The following is a 20,018-nucleotide window of genomic DNA, read 5'->3' on the forward strand; positions in this document are numbered from 1 at the left end:
TTTTGGCAGTTTCCGCAAAACAGGACGTCAAGCGCTGAAGAGCTGGCTCTGAATGGGCAACTAAAGCGGCATCGTCTGCAAAGAGTAGTTCACGGACAAGTTTCTCTTGTGTCTTGGTGTGAGCTTGCAGGCGCCTAATAATTACGACAGGCAATAAGCACAGAAAGCCCATTGTTAAATTTTTCCTTGCATTGTTGGATTATTTATTTTCACACATCACAGATGTTGCACCAAGCTGAGAATGTTTGCGCAAGTTTACAGATCACTTCCTTTCAATTCATAGCCTTCCAGCATCAAATGTGGATTTTAACAAATATTGAACAGAACCACTTCTGCCATTGGTCTTTAACTGCTAACCAATCCTTTGTTAATTTATTACTATCATCTTTTGTCTAAAACCATCTTCCTTTATTGTTTATGTTGACCCATCACTTGAAGAAAGAAAGACCTCTTTTTCCTTGCCCATATTGCTTTTTTTTCCCGGATCCCCATACTGGTTTTAAAAATAAAGTTTTTATTTAAAACCTTTAATAAATAATCTCAATATGCTTCATAAGAGCATTATCAATCACATACATAGATAATGACAAATATATCCAACAATGTAAATGTATATTAACAAATAACTGTACATAACCTATGGAAGAGAAAAACAAAATATATATAAAACAAAAATTATTCTAAAAAGCTAACCCTTCCCTTGTGAAGTTATGATAAAACATACATGTTACTACAATGTTTTCCTAAGTTTCTGTCGTTGTTAACAGATCGAAATGAGCAATGAAATTCCAGTTACCATTACCCCAGACACTCCTGATAACACGAGCGACTTTGATAATGGTCTTTTCAATACTGTAACTAAAACTTCAGCAGAGGTTTACACAACAAGTAGTGAAGCAGGAAAGTTTGGCACAGTGAAGTACACAAACGTGCTGGAGAAACTCCGCAGGTCATGCAGCACCCATAGGAAATAAAGAAAAGTTAGGCAGAGATTTGTGAGGTGCCCTCTTCTCCAGACATGAACTGGAGAAGAGGGCTAGAGATAAGGTGGAAGTTTTCAAGGAGCAATGGTAGATTCTGAGATGGTGATGAAGGTGATATAACAGTATAGTACCCAAGGAGAAAGCACAGTTAACAACCGTTAGATATTATGAGGAATGCAGAGAAGCTGGGTTGTCAGGGTTCTGAAGGAAGAGCAATTAGTTCTTGAAAGAGGATATTATGGAAAATAAAAGAGAAACTCGATATGGGTTAGAGCTTACGATGTCAGGATGAAGAGGGAGAAGATGGAGGAAATTTTGTGTGATGATCAGGGCAATAATAAGTGAAAAAAAACAGGAGTTGAATTGTTGGTCTTAATTCAAGAGAGCTTTTTGACGAAAAAACGTGAATATAATGGAGGCAGAGAAGGAATTAACACTTTGGACTCTGGCCAGTTTTAAACCTTTCATAATATATTCCGTAATCCAGACTGGGTCCAGGAGCATCAGTAAGAACCAGCTGGTACAGAAAAATGTGACACAAAGTGTATGCATTTGTTGGTAGTTCCTGAAAACCAGGACACAGAATCCAAAGGGTTATGGAGGCAAATGCCAACTGGACATTACTGTGAATTCCACGATGAGTTAATTTTTATGAAAAACACCCTGCTGTGCCATTTTTCATTTTGCCTAGTTTCACTATTTATAGTAGAGGTGTCAAGAATTATTTGCAAAGATGCCAGAAGGATGAGCAGCTTGAAACTGTCAAATCTCTTGCATTCACCAGCACTGATGAAAAGTCCATTGTCCAGAATAGTTAATTCTATTCCTCTCTCTCCAGGAAAGTTGCAAATTTGCTAAATGTTTCAATCATTCTCAGCTTTCATTCCATTACCATGCTTACTTTAGCAGATGTGCTGTCACCAACTCGTGGGCCACAAGTCGTCCGCCATACATCTGTATGGACGCCCATTGCATTATAGCATTGTGCATTCGATACTGTACAGTCAGCATTCTCACAATCTGTTCACCATATCTTTGGATTAGTCGCTCCATCAAGCTGAGTGACAAACCATTAGCTGCAGCCCTGTTGGAAATGTGCAAAGAACAGTTAAGCTATAAAGAAAATCCAGAGATGGAAGATGAATATGTTCAATTAAGGTCAAAGTGCAGGAATTTATAAGATATTATTTACGATGTCCAAATTTGCTACTTATCTGCAAAGTTTAAATATACTCTATTAAACTTAATTAAGCTTCGTCATTTTGCAAAAGCCATTATAAAATAATCAAGCATTTCAAATTGAGAATGGTACATCATGCATCTTTAGTGGAATTTTATTAACTATTGTTCATTTAATAGTGCCCTTCCTTAAAATATCCCTGTAACATTACAGCTGTAGGTGTCACAGATTGATGCGTAGGGCCCAACATCATTGCTCAGTCCTAGATTAAAAATCTTACACCCAATTTAGATACACTAGCTGCAATTTTACGTTTTAAACAAAATTTGTGAGAACAAAACTTGGCAAATTACTGGGCCTCTAATGCATCCATTTCACATTTGGCGCAAAGTGAACTTGGTAATATTTTCTGCCCTGGAAATGCTGTTTAATCATTACAATACAGAAGGATGCTTTACCTTACAGTGGCAAACCTCTGTAATTGCTATCTATAAACCTGGCAAAATGAAAAATGGTATTGCAGGGTTTTTTCATAAAAATTAATTCATCACAGAATTCATAATAATGCCATTTATCATTTGTGACGATCCTTATAAGTTCTTAATGGTGGCCTGCCTTTCTGAACTACTCCAGTTCACATGCTGAAGGTACTGCTACAAATTCAGAGCTGCAAATGAGCTCAGTGGACCACAATTTATAATCAGGGTGAGGTGATGTGCAAACACAGGGGAATTTGGAGAGGATGTTACATAAAGAACATGAAGAGGAGCAGAAATTGGTCAGTTGCTAGCTGAATTGACTCATTCTATAAAATGTTGGCTGCTCTAATCATGGTCTCAACACCACAATCTTGTTCTTTTTCCCAATGAACTGGACTACTTTCTAGTTTAAATATCAGTCTATGCTGCTTTGAATAGCTTCATGATTAGTCGCATTTCTTCGAGGCTTCAGTACCAGAGATTGTTCTGCAATTATATTACACAGTGTTTAAAATTCTCTTCCATGCACAAAGCAGACTTTTTCTTGCTTAGTTCATAGCATACATTATAAAAATGGCATCAGCCTAAGCCCTTCAGTATATTTGACTCCTTAATTTTACTTTGTTTTACTTAATATATTTGACTGTTGATTCAATAGCAAATTGATTATTCCAGTAAAGCTCAGGTATAAACGTGCACCTTGGGTTGCTGCATTTAGCGAGTCTATACCTGAGTGTACAACACAAAGTACAAGTTTGAGAAACTGCACTTTAGATCAGTGTGGTTCACAGCTAAGTTCAAAACTAATCCTACAACATATTAATCGCCAAACAACATAATCTCTACATTATGTTTTTCAAACTTCAATCATACCTTAATCAGTCAATTAATATTAAGAGGCCTCAGAAACATTATTATTCCAAAGTACTCCCAGGTGATAGGGTGAACTAATCCAGTCAAGAGCTAAGGCTTGCATACCGAAAAGATTCCACATTTGATCTTGGCCTGTGCTGAGTTAGCCTATCTAATGCACAATCAGATGACTCAAAAGGTCCAAAATTGGAAGAAGAACCCCAATTAGAAAGAGCACCAATATCAGAAAAACAAATTTGTAAGGACATTTTTACAGTTCCTCCATTACAAGCTTTCAACTCGTACAAGATGAGATTTGAAATTGCATACCAAAGGACCTCCCTGGACAATACTCTCTCACTAAAATAAAAGCTAACGTTAGTGGCCCCTCAGGATCTTAATTCATCACAAAATAACAAATCTGAGAAATCAGAATTCATACACATCCAGCTTCTTTCCTGTGGAATATCTTTAATGACTCTGTGAAATACCTCAAATGTTAATGTTTTATAAGACCCTTTCTTGCATTTATTAGAATCATTGAATGATACTGCACAGAAGTAAGCCTTTTAGTCCAACATAACCGAGTCAACTCTTCAGAAAAATGTTCCTTTTTATCCAATAACTTTTGAAATGAATTTGAATCTGTTTCCACCATCTCTCACATATCGAATTCATATTCCAACAATTTATTGTTTTTAAAATAAATGGCTCTTGTGTTCATTCACCAATTATCTCACAAATTACCTTAAAATCCAGGCCATCCATTTATAGACTTCTTTATTGCCGCTGGAACTAGTTTTTCAATTATTCACTCAGAATTAAATAAGATTTTAAACAGCTGGCTCAAATTTATTAATATTTTCTGTTTTCAACAGCAACAATTCTAACTCATCGTAACTGAAATCTTTCAACTGGCATTGATTAAATCCTATCCATTTGTTCCCTTAATATTTTCACATCCTTGGTTGTGTGGTACCCAACACTGACAAAATAATCTTGCGAAGACATTGTAAAGGTTAAAACCTTGTATTTTTAACTCTTAGTTAATTTTGTGCCTGTCTTTTTAAGAGAACCATTGTTTGTAGGGCTACCATAGTGACTATGATGTCACATGTCATAATATCCACCCAGGCTGACTGCTTTCTCATTCTACAAGATGTAGAATCATGAGCACGAGAAATTTTTCCTTGAATTTTATGTATCTCTTTAAATACTGTTGGATACCTATTTAAAAGCTTTTTCATATGTATCTTCAAATACTTTTTATATCTCTATTATACAGTAAATGCATTGTTATTCATCATTATGAAAGTCTTAATGTGAAGCTATGCAAAATGTTTATTTGTTCTATCAACGAATTAAAACTACATCGAGTAACAGCCACAGAGTTTGATTTATTGGATTAAAGAGATCAAAATGTGGAATATCGTAGCTCACGCTTTGGAAGATGATACTCTGAAATTAGGATATATTAGAAAAAGGAAAGTGTTGTCTATAGGCATTTATTTATAAATTTTCCCTTCTTACTTTGGAATCTCATTTATAAAGTAAATTATTTCTTAGACGAGAAGATAATTTATGGGATAGATATCATGTATTTAAAAAGATTTGGAGCCCATATTTGGATTATTTCAATCTGAAAATTTAAGGCTGGTCTTGAATGCTGCTGGATCTCCTTACCATAGAGTAAATGAATGATGTGAGATATTCTCCTTATCTATTTTCTTTCTTAGCTTTTTTTTCCTATCTAGAGGAGTAGGTGGGTTAGAGATAAGATGGTGGGAGGGGAGTTTAAGGGTTTTTTTTAAGGGTCTTTGTAGCTCTTTTTAGGTTATTTCTTTGTAACCATGAATGATTTTAACAATTTGTTAACATTTCAATGATGTAATTGTGGTTATTACTTGCTTTTCTAATAAATAAAATATTTCATAGACAGCTTCCTCAAGCTACAAAAGACTATTACCTGTCTTTGCTCCTGCTCCCTCCTTTATAGAATGTAATTTATCTTATCTGATCTCTTCTAATTCTATTCACTAAAATTAATTAGCTATCATTTTTCCACATCATTTCTTTTGCCAGAAGTCTACCCATTTCAATATCTGCATTTTACTTCACGCTGTTCATTTCATTTTCAAGTTCTGTCTCCTCTTTAAACTCTGAAATTCTATCATGCTTTGCCAAAGACCTTTTGAAAGTGACATTCTGTGTGTCCTGGGCCTCTTGGTTACTACCTTTCAAGCTGGTTAACACAAATTGCTACCAACAAATCCATGCTGAATTTCACTCATTAGACAGTATTTTCATGGCAAACTAGAAAATCGCAGTAAAAAATTATGATTAAGATCCTTTGATGTCAATCATGGGGCCAAGTTGGAAATTGTGTATTTAATTTCTGAGCCTTTTTCTCCAGCACACTCTCAGGATATTTTCCAATTTGTGCTGGCATGTAACGTGGAATAAGATCCACTGGAGCTTCTCTTTTTCCACACAACTTCGAGACCAAGGAGTTCAAAAGTGAAAAGTGAATGGATTTTGCAGGAGAGAAATGTTTAAAAACTGTGGAGTAATTCTCACTATTGGTGAACCTACTTGTGAGAAATAATGGTTGGAGGAAGCTGTTTGTGATCTCCAGCCAGAATGCATCTGGGGGCTTTCATTAATGGTATCCAGCAGCTTGCTTCCAGTGCCTGTGCACATTCGTCAATGACAACAAGATCAAAATAATCATCTGGCAAGAGTTTTAATGGACCATCATCAGAAGCACCTGTGAATAACAAAAAAAACCTGGCAAAAGTAAAATTCTTCACGAGTAGCAGACCCCAGGAATTCATTCCTACACTTGATCTTAGCCAAAAGGCCAAGAAGCGATCAGGAATTCATTCCTTGTACGTGAAGGAATCGAATGCTCATGCAAAATTGCATTGATAAATGGGACTGGAGCCTTTTACAACGTAATGTGACTTTAGATATGTAGTTCCACAATTTCATGATGGACATAGTGTGCACACAGAGGCACCAATTCTCAAGGAATGCTCAGCTGTAACCTCTTCTCTGAAACTGCTGTGCGTGTAAGCCATTAACAGTCTGTGTGAGTGGGAAGAACAAACTCGGCACCTGGGTTATTTAAAGGAAACATCATTTGTTGCAGAGATAGCTAGAATGAGTTTGTTGCGTTAAAATAAAAACAGAAATTTCTTCTTCGTCACAAACCTCAACATGTACCCATGTATCTGGACAGCTCTTCCCTAGATTCTTGCACATCATATAACATCCTCTATAAGAAATATTTATAGGGGGCAGCATAGTTGCAGGGATCAGGACTGTACGGAGTTGGTACTTTCTTCCCCTGACTGCGTGGGTTTTCCCCGGGGTCTCCTGTTTCCTCTCACCGTTCGAAACGTACCGGGGGTGTAGATAAATTGGGTGTAAATTGGGCGGCGTGGACTCGTGGGCCAAAATGGCCTGTTACTGTGCTGTATGTCTAAATTTAATTTAAAATTTAAGAAAGACTTTGCTCATTTCACAAATATGGTAAAACTATATTAATCCCACCTGGAGAACCATATTTTCTGGACAATTGCAACGTACTATGTTCTTCTTTGGCTTGGCTTCGCAGACGAACATTTATGGAGGGGTATGTCCACATCTGCTGCAGGCTCGTTGGTGACTGACAAGTCCGATGCGGGACAGGCAGGCACGGTTGCAGCGGTTGCAAGTGAAAATTGGTTGGTTGGGGTTGGGTGTTGGGTTTTTCCTCCATCTTCTTTTGTCAGTGAGGTGGGCTCTGCGGTCTTCTTCAAAGGAGGTTGCTGCCTGCCGAACTGTGAGGCGCAAAGATGCACGGTTGGAGGCGATATCAGCCCACTGGCGGTGGACAATGTGGCAGGCACCAAGAGATTTCTTTAAGCAGTCCTTGTACCTCTTCTTTGGTGCACCTCTGTCTCAGTGGCCAGTGGAGAGCTCGCCATATAACACGATCTTGGGAAGGCGATGGTCCTCCATTCTGGAGATGTGACCCACCCAGCGCAGTTGGGTCTTCAGCAGCATGGATTCGATGCTTGCGGACTCTGCCAGCTTGAGTACTTCGATGTTGGTGATGAAGTCATTCCAATGAATGTTGAGGATGGAGCGGAGACAGCGCTGATGGAAGCGTTCTAGGAGCCGTAGGTGATGCCGGTAGAGGACCCATGATTCGGAGCTGAACAGGAGCGTGGGTATGACAACGGCTCTGTACATGCTGATCTTTGTGTGTTTTTTCAGATGGTTGTTTTTCCAGACTCTTTTGTGTAGTCTTCCAAAGGCACTATTTGCCTTGGCGAGTCTGTCGTCTATCTCTTTGTCGATCCTTGCATCAGATGAAATGGTGCAGCGGAGGTAGGTAAACTGGTTGACCGTTTTGAGTTCTGTGTCCCCGATGGAGATGTGGGGGTGCTGGTAGTCATGGTGGGGAGCTGGCTGATGGAGGACTTCAGTTTTCTTCAGGCTGACTTCCAGGCCAAACATTTTGGCAGTTTCCGCAAAACAGGATGTCATGCGCTGGAGAGCTGGCTCTAAATGGGCAACTAAAGCGGCATCGTCTGCAAAGAATAGTTCACGGACAAGTTTCTCTTGTGTCTTGGTGTGAGCTTGCAGGTGCCTCAGATTGAAGAGACTGCCATCTGAGCGGTACCGGATGTTAACAGCGTCTTCATTGTTGAGGTCTTTCATGGCTTGTTAACTGGCAAGTTTCAAGGAGTGAAGGAAAATCAGGTGAGAGAACAGGTGAGGAATGAGGAAACCAAGTGAGTGGGAAGAAAGAAGAGAATGTGAATACCAGTGAATAGGGAGGGAGTGCAAGAACCTGGGTCCTGATGAGTGGTGAAGGAGTAGGGGAAGTGGAAACTTGATTAGTTGAAGTCCTATGAATATTTCTTATTTATGTTCACCAATGAGAAGGACATGGAAGATAAGGAGTTCAGCAAGTGATAACCTGAAGCAGATCAGTATTAAGAAGGAGGTGGTGTTAGACATAATGGGAGGCACAAAGGTTGATACATTCTCAGGGATGGATGATATCTATCTCAAAATGCCGTGGAAAGAAAGGGAGGAGGTTGCTGGGGTCCTGATGGAGACTTCTGTGTATTTGTTAGGCACAGAAAAATTGAGCTGTGCTTTTATTTATGAAGGCAGATGGAATAAACCTGGTAACTCTACATTAGTTTACATTAGTAAGGCTTCAGTCAGTGACAGGGAAATTATTAGAATAACCAGATAGCAGATTAATGAAGTGTCACATTTATGAAATCTTCCAAAATAAAATTAATATGAACCATTCTTTGCATTCAAGTTCATGTGCGCAATTATGTACGAGGTTGACACGGTCAGTCGGAGAGGCAGTCGCCGAGGCCCCGGGGGGAGGAAGAAAATATTAAAATAAATAAGTACATAAATAAAAGCAATTACATACATTCACAAGCTTCCTGTCCTTGCCTGCTGCAAAAGGCAGCGCAAAAGCAACATTGGTAACTAATTCATTTAAAAGGGTACATTTACTGCATAAATCTGCTAAGAAATTGTGATAATTAAGATAATTTCTGTTCAAGGGGAAAAAAATTTTAACTTAAAAATCCAATTTTGCTCCTCGTTTACTCTGCATGTGTATCCAAAATTAAAAAGAGATAGTAAAAAGGCAAAGCAATACCGGAAAGAAAATTTAAACAAAGACAATCTCAAACTTTCGAAGTCTGACAATTGTATTAAATGAAGACCAACATGGGTAATACAAACTAGTTATGGGATTGTGGAAAAGGGCAAGCTATTTAAGGAAATGCAGTGGTTGCTACTTTTAATTGAGTCAATCCCACACTCAACCTTTGTTCCTAACTTAAATATACCTGTGTTAGTTGCCAAGACAACACTGGCTTTTTTTAATATTTGTAATGTAGCCGCCTCTTCCCTTGCTCGCAGTTCTTTTCTCAAAATCTTGATCTCACCACGAAAGTGGACTTTTTGCCCTCTGTCCTGCACCTTCTTCATTTTTGCCTTTTGAATGAAAACATTATAATTTTAATCTATTTACAATGAACATATTGTGACATTAGGATAAAAAAAATTGCAAAATAAAATGGATTTTAGATGAGTTTTTATTTTATAATGTAACTACCATAACAATTCTTCAGTTTTCCTGAAATTAATGTAAATGCCTTTTTTTCTCCCCAATAAAGATGTGAAACCCATACAATGTTTATGTAGATACTTACAAAAGCCTGATCAATGTCCTTCCTGATGTCTATGACTATTTGGGCATTATCACTGTGTGCCAATACTGCATCCAGAGAGTGGCGATGTATCGACTCAAGAAGTCGTGCAGGGTGTCCTAAACGCAGAACCTGTGCTTTAATTCGCGCCAGCCGTTCAACAAGGTTGTCAACAGCAACATTAGAGGGAGCACAGCAGAGTACCTTGCGGAATTCAAAATAAATCCTCTTAGAAAACACACCATCTAGATAGCATAACATTTTGATGAAATGAGATGCATAGCTGTAAGGAGTAACAAATACTCAATTTTTTAAAAAAAGATAAAGAAACGGTTAGATTCTTCTGCTATAGCCATAACAAAACCATTACAATCCCTGCTCCTTCTGCAAACTACCCAATTACATTCATGGGCATATCTCAAGCTAATTTCCACAATGAAGTTAATGCAGATATAATGAAGAGTTTCTTCAGTGTTCTTACATATGAACTGGGATTTCCCCATTAATTAGAAAGCTGGATAAATAAACCAGATTCACTGGCTCTTGATCTTACTATTTTCTTTGCAAATATCTCCATCCACTTCCATTAGGGCTTTCCATTACCATAATGTGCTTTATGCAGGTAGGCTAGCGAATGTAAGATATAGTTACCGGCAATCACTTTGAATCTCTCTTATATAACACCACTCAGTAAGATGAAAAAAAAACATGATCCCCATTGCTAACCATATTAGATCTGGTTTAAAAAGCCAAACTCAGATGCAATTATCAGCTCCATTAAATGCTTTTTCCCAAAATATCCCCTTTCAAACTGTTCTGCATAGAAAGGTGCATAGAATGAGTCAATTTTCAGAGATCCTTTAAAATCAGTTACATTCTTTACTCAGTACAACACTGTTCACTACTTTTCAACTGCGTGGCTTTCCATGCTGGGAAACCTGTAGCAATCTTCACTGCCAGCAATCAAAATAATTAAAATGACAAGTAATTACCACAAAATAATTACAATGATATACCGATATACATTTTTTTAAAAAGAGGTCCAGCACAGTGATAATTACACCCAATTAACCTAAAAATCCCACACATTTTCCTTTTAGAAAATGGAGGAAACTGAAGCACCTAGAGGAAACCCACAGAGAGAGCATACAAACACCTTAAGGACAGCATCGGATTTGAACCCAGGTTGCTAGCAATGTAATAGCATTGAGCTAGTCAATGCCTAACCTAACCATTAGGTCAGTGAATCAATGTTGTATAATATCTTAATGCAAAGGCTATCAGTACTACTGAGTAAATTTGACAATTTTTGACGCACACACACACACTTAAATGTAGAAATCCAGAGGTTGCGACCTGCACTGCCACAGGCTGTTCCATTGTTTCATCTCTCCTTCCACTCCTGTACTCACACTTTCTCTTTGATCTGTTTCCCCCTCCCAGCTTCTACCTCTCTCTCCACCTCTCCCACCTTCTTCTCTAGTACCCTACCCAACCCATCTCCCCTTCTCTATGTACTTGATATCTCCCCTTCCTACTTAAGTCTTTGATAGTGGGTCCCTACCTGAAACATTGACAACCATTTTTTCATCCAGGATCCTGCTGAGTCCCTTCAGTTTTTCTTTTTTTTCCTCCCATTGTGCTGTAACAGCACTCATCAGTACACCAAGCACTGAACTCGGCACACAAGCCAAATAAAGTACTGGTGATACATTCAGATGAACTTTTATCTGAACAATTTGTCATTATTGCTGAGTAGGCCTCTTCAAACTTTAAATTTTACAAGAACAATGTTTATTCAGAATGATCTTTTAGAACCTCAAAGACATTTCGAAAACAAAGTTCAAATCAAAATTATTTTCTCATCTTTGACTTTTTAAAAAGTTCCTCTCTCACGTAATCCCATATTCTTTCTCAAAATATGTTTTGCTTTCCCTGAATGGATTTAAAACCATGTTATATTTTCTCATTACCTCACAAGAGTTCAGAAAGAATCTGTTAGTCTGATTGGTTTCACTATTCTTTTCTACAATCTCAGGAGTGCCTTGCAGAGAAAGCTACATTGGATTAGATATTTAATGTCAAAGTTGCTCTTCAGAAGCCTATTAAGCCTATTCTGGGCAATCATGAGTATAGACCAATGGTTTTCAAAATTTTCTTTCTGCTCAAATACAACTTTACATAATCCCTATTCCATAGGTGCTCTGTGATTAGTAAAGTGATGTGATTGGAAAGAAAAAAGTTTGAAAAACCACTGTTTTAACCATACTTAATTGATTCGTTATGTGCACGGGTTCATAACTCCAAAGGAAATGGGCCAATGACAATTTTTCTCATGCAAAATATTTCAGTGACAATTGGATCTAGAGCAGTGGTTCTCAACCTTCCTCCCTCCCCACCCCACCCCCATCCCCCCAATCACATACCACTTTAAGTAATCCCTTACTAATCACAGAGCACCAATGGCATAGGGATTACTTAAAGTGGTGAGTGGAAAGAAAATATTTGAGAACCACTGGTGTAGACCAACTCTCTTCCTTTAATAAAGTCTTGTATTACATGTTACAGCCACCCACATACACCATCTTCTGATCACACTTTCCAAATTCTTGATCATTACAAAACCTCCTGTGATACACTCTTCGATCAATGAATGATTCATGAAAACATCCGATGTACATTTAAAGTGAAAAATTATCACCTTCAGGCCTTGTTTTACAGCTTGCAGAATTATTTCTACAACTGTAGTTGTCTTCCCAGTACCAGGAGGGCCATGGATAATTGCCACCTCCTTTTGTGACAGTGCAAAACTTACAGCTTCTTTCTGAGAGTCATCGAGATGAGGATTGTACAGTTCCTGGTCTACTGAAGAAAAACAGCAAGAAAATCTTCTTGTCAAAAAAGAAAATAATTTATGAACATGCTGCAGTTTAAGCTCAAAGGATAAATGTGACTAAAATGTTTGCTCACTTCTGAAGGGCTTTCATGTGTATTTTATGGCGAAGCCACATAAAACGATAAAGTTCAATGCGGAACAAAAAATGTGTAAATGTTACTTTCCAGCAGAAAATATTGCGGCCAATTTGTTTCACGTGTGTTGAAACGTCGTCACGGTAGACAAATAAACTTAGGAAATTGAAATGCAGGTAACACTGAGCCAATCAGACAATGTCTGTTCAGGATGCCACGGACACTACTCATTCCAAAAAGTCCATCCGTGACTTCCTCCACGGTTTCAATGAGGCAAAAATGCTGGCAAACCCCTTATTTTGCATCTGCACACGCTGTAGACTCCAGGACTTGATTATGAATTCTCAAACTTTAGGACGCACGTCCTTTTATTCACACTGTAACAGAATTGGCCATTTAAGTCAGTCATTGAACTATTAGTATTTTCCACTAGTATAACTTGGTCTGTTCTGTACATCTCACGACCCTGCCATTACCATGAGTCCCATATCCACGTAACAAAGAGGCATAATGTGATCCTACCTGCTACATTAACCAATTTAATAGAGATATTTCTCCCCAAACCTTTTCTGCTACTGAAAACTAATATTTTTTTTCCCCTTTAATGGCTTTGCTGAATGTTTTTGTGCTTTCTGTGTTTATACAAGTACTCAGGGTACCTGCATTATAAAATTAAATGTTCTCAATTTCCAAAATGATCAAGACAATGAAGGAATTATGTTTAAGAAATTAATCTTACTTTGACTTTCTGATGGGGAACTTGGCTCAGAAGATCCAAATAAAACGTCAATGAGATTAGAAGCAGATCCAGCATGATATTGGCTTAAGGCTTTTAAGGCACTGTAAAGAAAATAATCACTCTTTTAAAAATACAATGAAGCTGTGATAAAACTAGAAGTTTTTAAACATGAGCCAACAACCACAAAAAAAAACACTAATTTAAATCAGTTTCCTGAACTTTAAGGTTCTTCGTGAAAAAATATTTTCTGCTTCAAGAGAAACACACTAAATTGGATCTTGTAAGCAGAAACAGAACAGAGAACTGAATCATCAAGTAGGGATGAAATGCAACCAAATATAATAGTTCAAGCCCCGTTTTAAATACGTTATAACAGAAAATAACAAGCACTTAAAATGCAATAGCATCTGGCTGATATAGATCACTGTAAAATTCTACAGCTATCCAACAAGAAATCTGCATTTATTTCTTTAAAATTACCAAAGCATGGACATTGTGGAAGGAAAACTGTAAAATGCTTACTTTTTCAGTCTTTTATAGGTGACATCATTAGCCAGTTTGAAAAGTTTATAGGAAGAGTCGTTGTCAAAGTTTAGCTGATCGCTAGATTCATCAAAGGCTATGGTGAGGGATTTTTGTGTGATATGTGTCACAACTCCAGATGCAAGTTGATCCAATGGGGTGGAGTCTCGGTTGTCATAAAGACCCACAATATCCCCTGAGCAAAGGCAAAATAAAACTTAATGCGTCATCACTCACAAATCATTTCAGTTTCATCCAAATGGAGCAACAGAAAAACTTGGTTTCTTTAAAAAAAAATTGGATCATTCCAATTTGTTCCATTTGTGCCTGATATAGAAAGAAAGCATAGCCTGGACATTAGATCTCACTGCACTTTCTATTCCTTTGCCCAGGATGCAGATTTTAGGGGAAGCAGGATAAATTTCTATTCCATTGAGCACACCTCAGTATGACAGGTTGCAGAATAGACTACCATCTGTCATTGGAAAATGAAAGGACCAAAAAAAAACCATCTGTGGAAACTGCTTGTCCACAACACTGGCGGACACTGCAGTTTACTCAATAAAATCAAAGAACAGCTTCTTACAAAGATTGAAAATATATATGTTTGGGGATAAAACCTGATAAATGGACAACAAAATCCTTAACTAATCAGAATAAATGGCTGTATCCATAAAGTTATTGAAAACCCATGACGAGTTGTGTACAATAGGGAATAGTACTGTGATCATGGCCACTCATCTGCGCATTGACGATTTGGATAAGAATGTCGGAAGCATGATTGGTAAGTTTGCAGAAGACATGAAAATCAATGGTTTTAACACTGAGAAGAGCAGTGGGTTGCAAGATGTTACAGATCAATTGGTAAGACAGAGCAATAGCAGTTGAAAAGCAATTCACAAGGTGATGCATTTTAAGAGGATTAACAAGGACAGGTTATACGCAGTTCGTTATATAGCCTCAGGAAATATTGAGGAACTTGCTTTACAAGTCCAACATTTCTGAAGATGGCAGTCCAAGTAGATAAGGTGGTGAAGAAAACATTTGAGATGCAAGGCATAGAATATTAGTGTAGGGAACATTGCTTAGTTCATAATTGGGGCACTTGATGGCCTGCATGGATACAGTGAACCAAAAGGCCTGTTTCTCTGCTATGCAACTATAACACTCCTGAGGCCTGTAATAATGAGAAGAGGTAAATGAAAAAGCCATATATACTTTTGATGCAATCAATGTAACTGCATGAAGAAGAAATGAAACACACCAGGACCAAAGTTATTACTGGGCAACGTGGCACTGGCTTCATACTTTCTAGGTTCAAAGCAGACAAGAACGCGTCCATATAGTCCAATTCTGTGGCTTGCCACCTGAAGCTTCTGCAGACATACTCCTCGCTGCTGGAGTTTTTTCACAGAGACATTTTCCTGCCATTCCCTGAAAACAAGGAAACAAAAATAACACTATAAAATAATCAAAAGGATAATTTACTGAGAAAAACATTAAAAATTGCTTCAGATGAGCATTCAGATAAAAATTTAACAGAGAGGACCACTATTAACTTTGGTGAATGATGGGTTTAGGAGGTGGAAGAGACAAGCAGGTGGAGAGAATTATGGAAGAAATTCCAAAGCTTTGGGCTTAGTCTGCTGAAGGCATGGCCACAAATGGTGGGAATACGCAAAAATCAAGGATGCACAAGAGTGCAGAATTGTAAGAAGATATTTCAGGAAGTTGTCGAGATGGAGAAAATTTCACAGGTAGGATATGGTAAAGCCACAGAAGTATTTGATAACAAGAGAGCAAATTTAAATTTTGAGTCTGTGCTAAATCAGAGACAAATTTAGATTAGCAAGGATGACATGCGAGTGAGATTGACAGGAAAATGACAGTGGATAATTGGATGAAATGGAGTTGGAATATTTTAAGTTTGTGATGATGTAATGGGGAGGGTGTGTATTATACTGACTGCTTGCGATAGAGTTACTCTACCTTACTGGGATAACAAATGGAGAACCTTTCCCACTGGCCAGTTTAGAGGTGGGTTTTTCGTCTGTTAATAAAACCCAGTTTTGGAATGATACTTGACTGGTCCTTGACTATGGCATATCAATTTTATTAACAGATGAAAAGCCACCTCTAAACTGGCCAGTGGGAAAGGTACTCCGTCTCTTATTCCAGTAGGGTGGAGTAACTCTACAGCCATAGCCAATAGCAAGCAGTCAGTATAATATGCCCCCTCACCATTACATCATCACAAAGTTTCTTCACAAATCACAGAATTTTGAACTGAGAATCAGCTCAATTCTAAACTGTTGCAGCCTTTTCAAGGTTGGAATCACTTTCCACCAAGTTCAATAGAGTTCTAAGTGTACAAACTTTGTTGGCTCAAACCTTTCCATATACATACCAGTTGAAAGACTGCTAGAAGTTATTGAACTCCATCTGCTTGTTGGTGACATGGGAGAACCCAGAGACCACAGCAAACAATTCCTAACTAATAAGCTTCACTCAACATATATTTACTGTTAGAAATTTGCGAGGCTGCTTAAAAGCATAAACTTTCCAAAACAGATCATCAATATTTATCATCAAACTGTGTATCAGTACTATGAGCATTTAGAAACCTTTTGGAAATTACAGATATAGCGCAGAATCAATATTTGGTCTTCCATAAATAAGGTCATGAATATTCAACATTGCAAGTTAGCATGAATCAGAAATCATTAATTTGGAGTTGTTTTTCATTCCTTTAGCAATCAAGTGAAAGGTATTAGGGAGACTAAACTGTTGGTCATAAATTATTAATTTATTGGGCAAACAATGATTGGAGCTATGGGGCTAAATATCACAAGCTCATGAAACTTAAATAGATGAAAGGGGAGTTCTTAGAAAGTGTACCTGGTTTCTTCAATTTCAGCTGCTCTTTCTTCTTGTAGTAACTCTAAATTTTGAGACACAAAGGCCTCCATTGCTGCACCTATAAAAACAAGGAAAAGGCATAAAACCAAAAATATATTGACAAACGGGGCTCCACTTCTGCGTAGGAAAGCAAGGAACTGTTTTGCAAGGGCAATAATCCTTATTGCAAGAACACAACCTTCCTGAAGAGCTTTACAAGTGGTGATGCAATAGGAAAGCACATGCATGAGGAAGGGATGCACAAAAAAGCTAATATACAATGGATGCAGAAGAACTAGGTAAGTGGTAGAGTTAGTACTGATGCTAAAAGAGCAAATAAAATGTGATCAATAGACATTCTGCACACTGATCCCATCGTGTATTGTGGAAGTTACAGGTGGAAAACACAACAATCCAACTTCACAGGTGTACCTTATCCAAGGGATGTATATTGGTTCATAAGGGAAACACTAATGGGTCAGATAGCCTTAGTGAAGGGCATTTTTTATGGGATGTTTTCTTCTCTCAACTCTCAAAGAAACACAGCCTACAGGGTCACAGCAAGGCTACAAGCTCATTGCTGTCTTGAACTCACCACAAAGGAACTGCAGAAATGCCCTAAGTTAATTAAATATTAATCAAAAGCTGCGAACGTTGATTGAAACAAGTTCAAATCCCTTAAGAATTTAAATTTAATGATAATGGCTGGTGTCTTAAAGCTAGCAATGACCACCACAAAAGTTCTGTATTGTCAAAAGATGCCATCTGATTCTCAGAGAGGGCTTTTAAGGAATAAAATCTGTTGTATTGTTATCCAATATGACTTCCTCGTGCCTGCAATTCCTCAATAAATGATTGGAAATACTGCACTCAAAATATCCTTACAAACTCCCATCACCTCACAGAATTATTGGAATCTTGTATGCAGCATTCAGGAAAACCACTTCTTAGCAGTATTCGAACCCAGGTCACTGGCACTGTAGCAGGTTTGTGCTTACTGCTACACCAACTGTGTGAGAGAGAAAAGGAGACATAGGGATAGGGAAAGAGAGAGATGGAGGGAGGGGGAGGGAAGCTAACAGAGACCAGAAAAGTCAATGTTAGCGCCATGCAGTTGGAGGGTTCCCAGACGGAATAGGAAATGTTGTTCCTCTAGTTTGCGTGTGGTCTCAGTATGGCAGAGCATGAGACCTTAGACAGATTTTGGCATGGTTATGGGGTGGAAAATTGAAATGGGTTGCCACTGGGAGATCCCTATTCTTGCAGTGGACAGAGCTATGATGCTGAACGAAGCAATCTCCAGTCTGCGTCCAATCGCTCTGATGTAGAGAAGACCACAACGGAAGCACCAGATGGAGTAGATAGTAGATATTCACAAAACGTGTTGCTTCACTTGGAAGGTCCATTTGGGTGCAGAATGGTGGTGAGGAAGGAGATGAGAGCACAAGTGGAGCACCTCCTGCAGATAAAGGGGTAGGTGCCAAGGGGGAGATTGGTTGAAAAAAAGGAGTAAACAAAGTAGTCATGAATGAAGCAGTTCCTGCAGAAGGCGCAATGGGGAAGAGAGGGGGAAGATGTGTCTGGTGGACTGGGAATCACATAGTTGGTGATGGAAATGGGAGAGGATATATTGGATGTGGAGGCTGGTGGGGTGGTAGGTGAGGACAAGGGGAATCCTGTCCTTGTTGCACGTTCTGTTTCTCCACAAATACTTCTTGAGCTACTCAGTATTTCAGGCTTTTTTATGGTTCTGATTCCAGACAAGGGCAAAAAAGTGCAAACTGTGCACAGGAACTTTATTAATACTTGAACCATGTCCACCAAATCACAATTGCATGTTTGAGTTGTTCAACACCTTCCACACCTGAAAGTAATATCCAGACAATGAAATAGTTTTTTTTCTCCAAAAAATCCATTCACTATTGCAGTTAGATTGTAATCAAGATCTCACAATGCATCAATGCCTACTTATTTTCACCCTTGATATTCATTCAGCGATAAATATTATTGAGGATATGAGGGGAAAATTTCCTTTTGTAAGAATTCCACAGGGACTTTAACGTCCATCGAAGAGATCAAATCTCCATGTGACATCTCATCTCAAAGACTGCATCTCTAACAGTGCCATAATGGAACATTGACCAAGATCTCTGTGGTCAACTCCCACACCCTCAGAAGGACGTAAGAGGCTTTGAAGAGTTGCAGAAGAGGGTTCACCAAGAATGATGTGGGAAAACTAGAGAAGCAACCAAAATGCTGGAGGAGGGGCAGCACAGTTGGCATTAGCAATTAGCACAATGCCTTTACAGCGCCAGTGATTGAGATCAGACCAGGGTTTGAGTCCTGCAGTGTCTGTAAGGCGCTTGGGGTGTAAATTGGGCAGAAATGGCCTGTAATCGCACTGTATATCTAAATTTTAAAAAAGAAATGAAACTCAGAGGGTCAGGCAGCATCCATGGAAAGCAAAAGATAGTCAATGTTTTGGGCCTAATTGAAGCTGCCCAACCTGCTGAGTTCCTCCAGCATTTTGGATCTTCCACCAGGATGTTGCCAGTATTTAAGTAATAACTTAATGGAGGGATTATAGTCCTAAAACCAGAATTTGTACATTTCAAGTCCACCCAGTCACGTCACCTTTATTTAACAAACTCGCATGATAAAGTCGAGACAGCATTTCTCCAGGAGCACGGAGCATATTTACATAAATATAAGTTAGAAGAGAAGTTAAACACATTGAATATTAAAATATTAAGCCATATACTGTAAATGTCCACAATACACTACCCACATGTGTTCTGGGAATTCAGGAGCCATTGAGGTTGGCTCCCACCAAAAAAAACTGAAAGGAGTCTATTTAAATCTTCTGTCAGGTGCCGATAAGGGGCTTCATCAACCGAGTCTCAATGACCAGCAGTCAACGATTAGACAGATGGGATCACAGGTTGGGACAGGCATGACGAGCCAAAGGCTCTGAACCTGGGTTCTTCAACCCACCACACTATGTCTCAGAGATCAAGGGATAATATTGAGTGACATTCACATACACTCCACCACGTCTCCTGCCAAGCCCCTCAGCAACCCGCACTTACCCACCACCGTCCGTCCGTCCGCTATCCCGTCCCCATCGTGGACGCCCCACCCAAAGGCCCTGAGTGT

At 38.6% G+C, this 20,018-nt stretch overlaps 1 protein-coding gene across 5 annotated transcripts in view; it reads right to left on the bottom strand.

Moving 5' to 3' along the window:
• ighmbp2 (immunoglobulin mu DNA binding protein 2) overlaps nt 1-20,017 on the bottom strand; it is a 55,477-nt gene extending 35,460 nt beyond the window's left edge. For 2 of the 5 annotated variants that reach the window (XM_069896891.1, XM_069896857.1), the window contains exons 1-10: nt 19,952-20,017; nt 16,863-16,941; nt 15,229-15,398; nt 13,965-14,160; nt 13,443-13,543; nt 12,435-12,598; nt 9,737-9,937; nt 9,371-9,518; nt 6,087-6,261; nt 1,885-2,067 (exon numbers count right to left, since the gene is read on the bottom strand). In XM_069896891.1, the coding sequence (XP_069752992.1) occupies nt 1,885-2,067; nt 6,087-6,261; nt 9,371-9,518; nt 9,737-9,937; nt 12,435-12,598; nt 13,443-13,543; nt 13,965-14,160; nt 15,229-15,398; nt 16,863-16,933 (1,409 nt within the window). In that variant the 5' untranslated portion in view covers nt 16,934-16,941; nt 19,952-20,017. Of the gene's footprint in view, nt 1-1,884; nt 2,068-6,086; nt 6,262-9,370; nt 9,519-9,736; nt 9,938-12,434; nt 12,599-13,442; nt 13,544-13,964; nt 14,161-15,228; nt 15,399-16,862; nt 16,942-19,951 lie in introns of those variants that run through there. The other 3 variants (XM_069896866.1, XM_069896874.1, XM_069896882.1) reach the window with 3 other exon arrangements.
• Between the last annotated feature and the right edge of the window lies 1 nt (nt 20,018).

The sequence above is a fragment of the Narcine bancroftii genome, chromosome 1 (assembly GCF_036971445.1).
Source record: "Narcine bancroftii isolate sNarBan1 chromosome 1, sNarBan1.hap1, whole genome shotgun sequence".
Lineage (NCBI taxonomy): Eukaryota > Metazoa > Chordata > Chondrichthyes > Torpediniformes > Narcinidae > Narcine > Narcine bancroftii.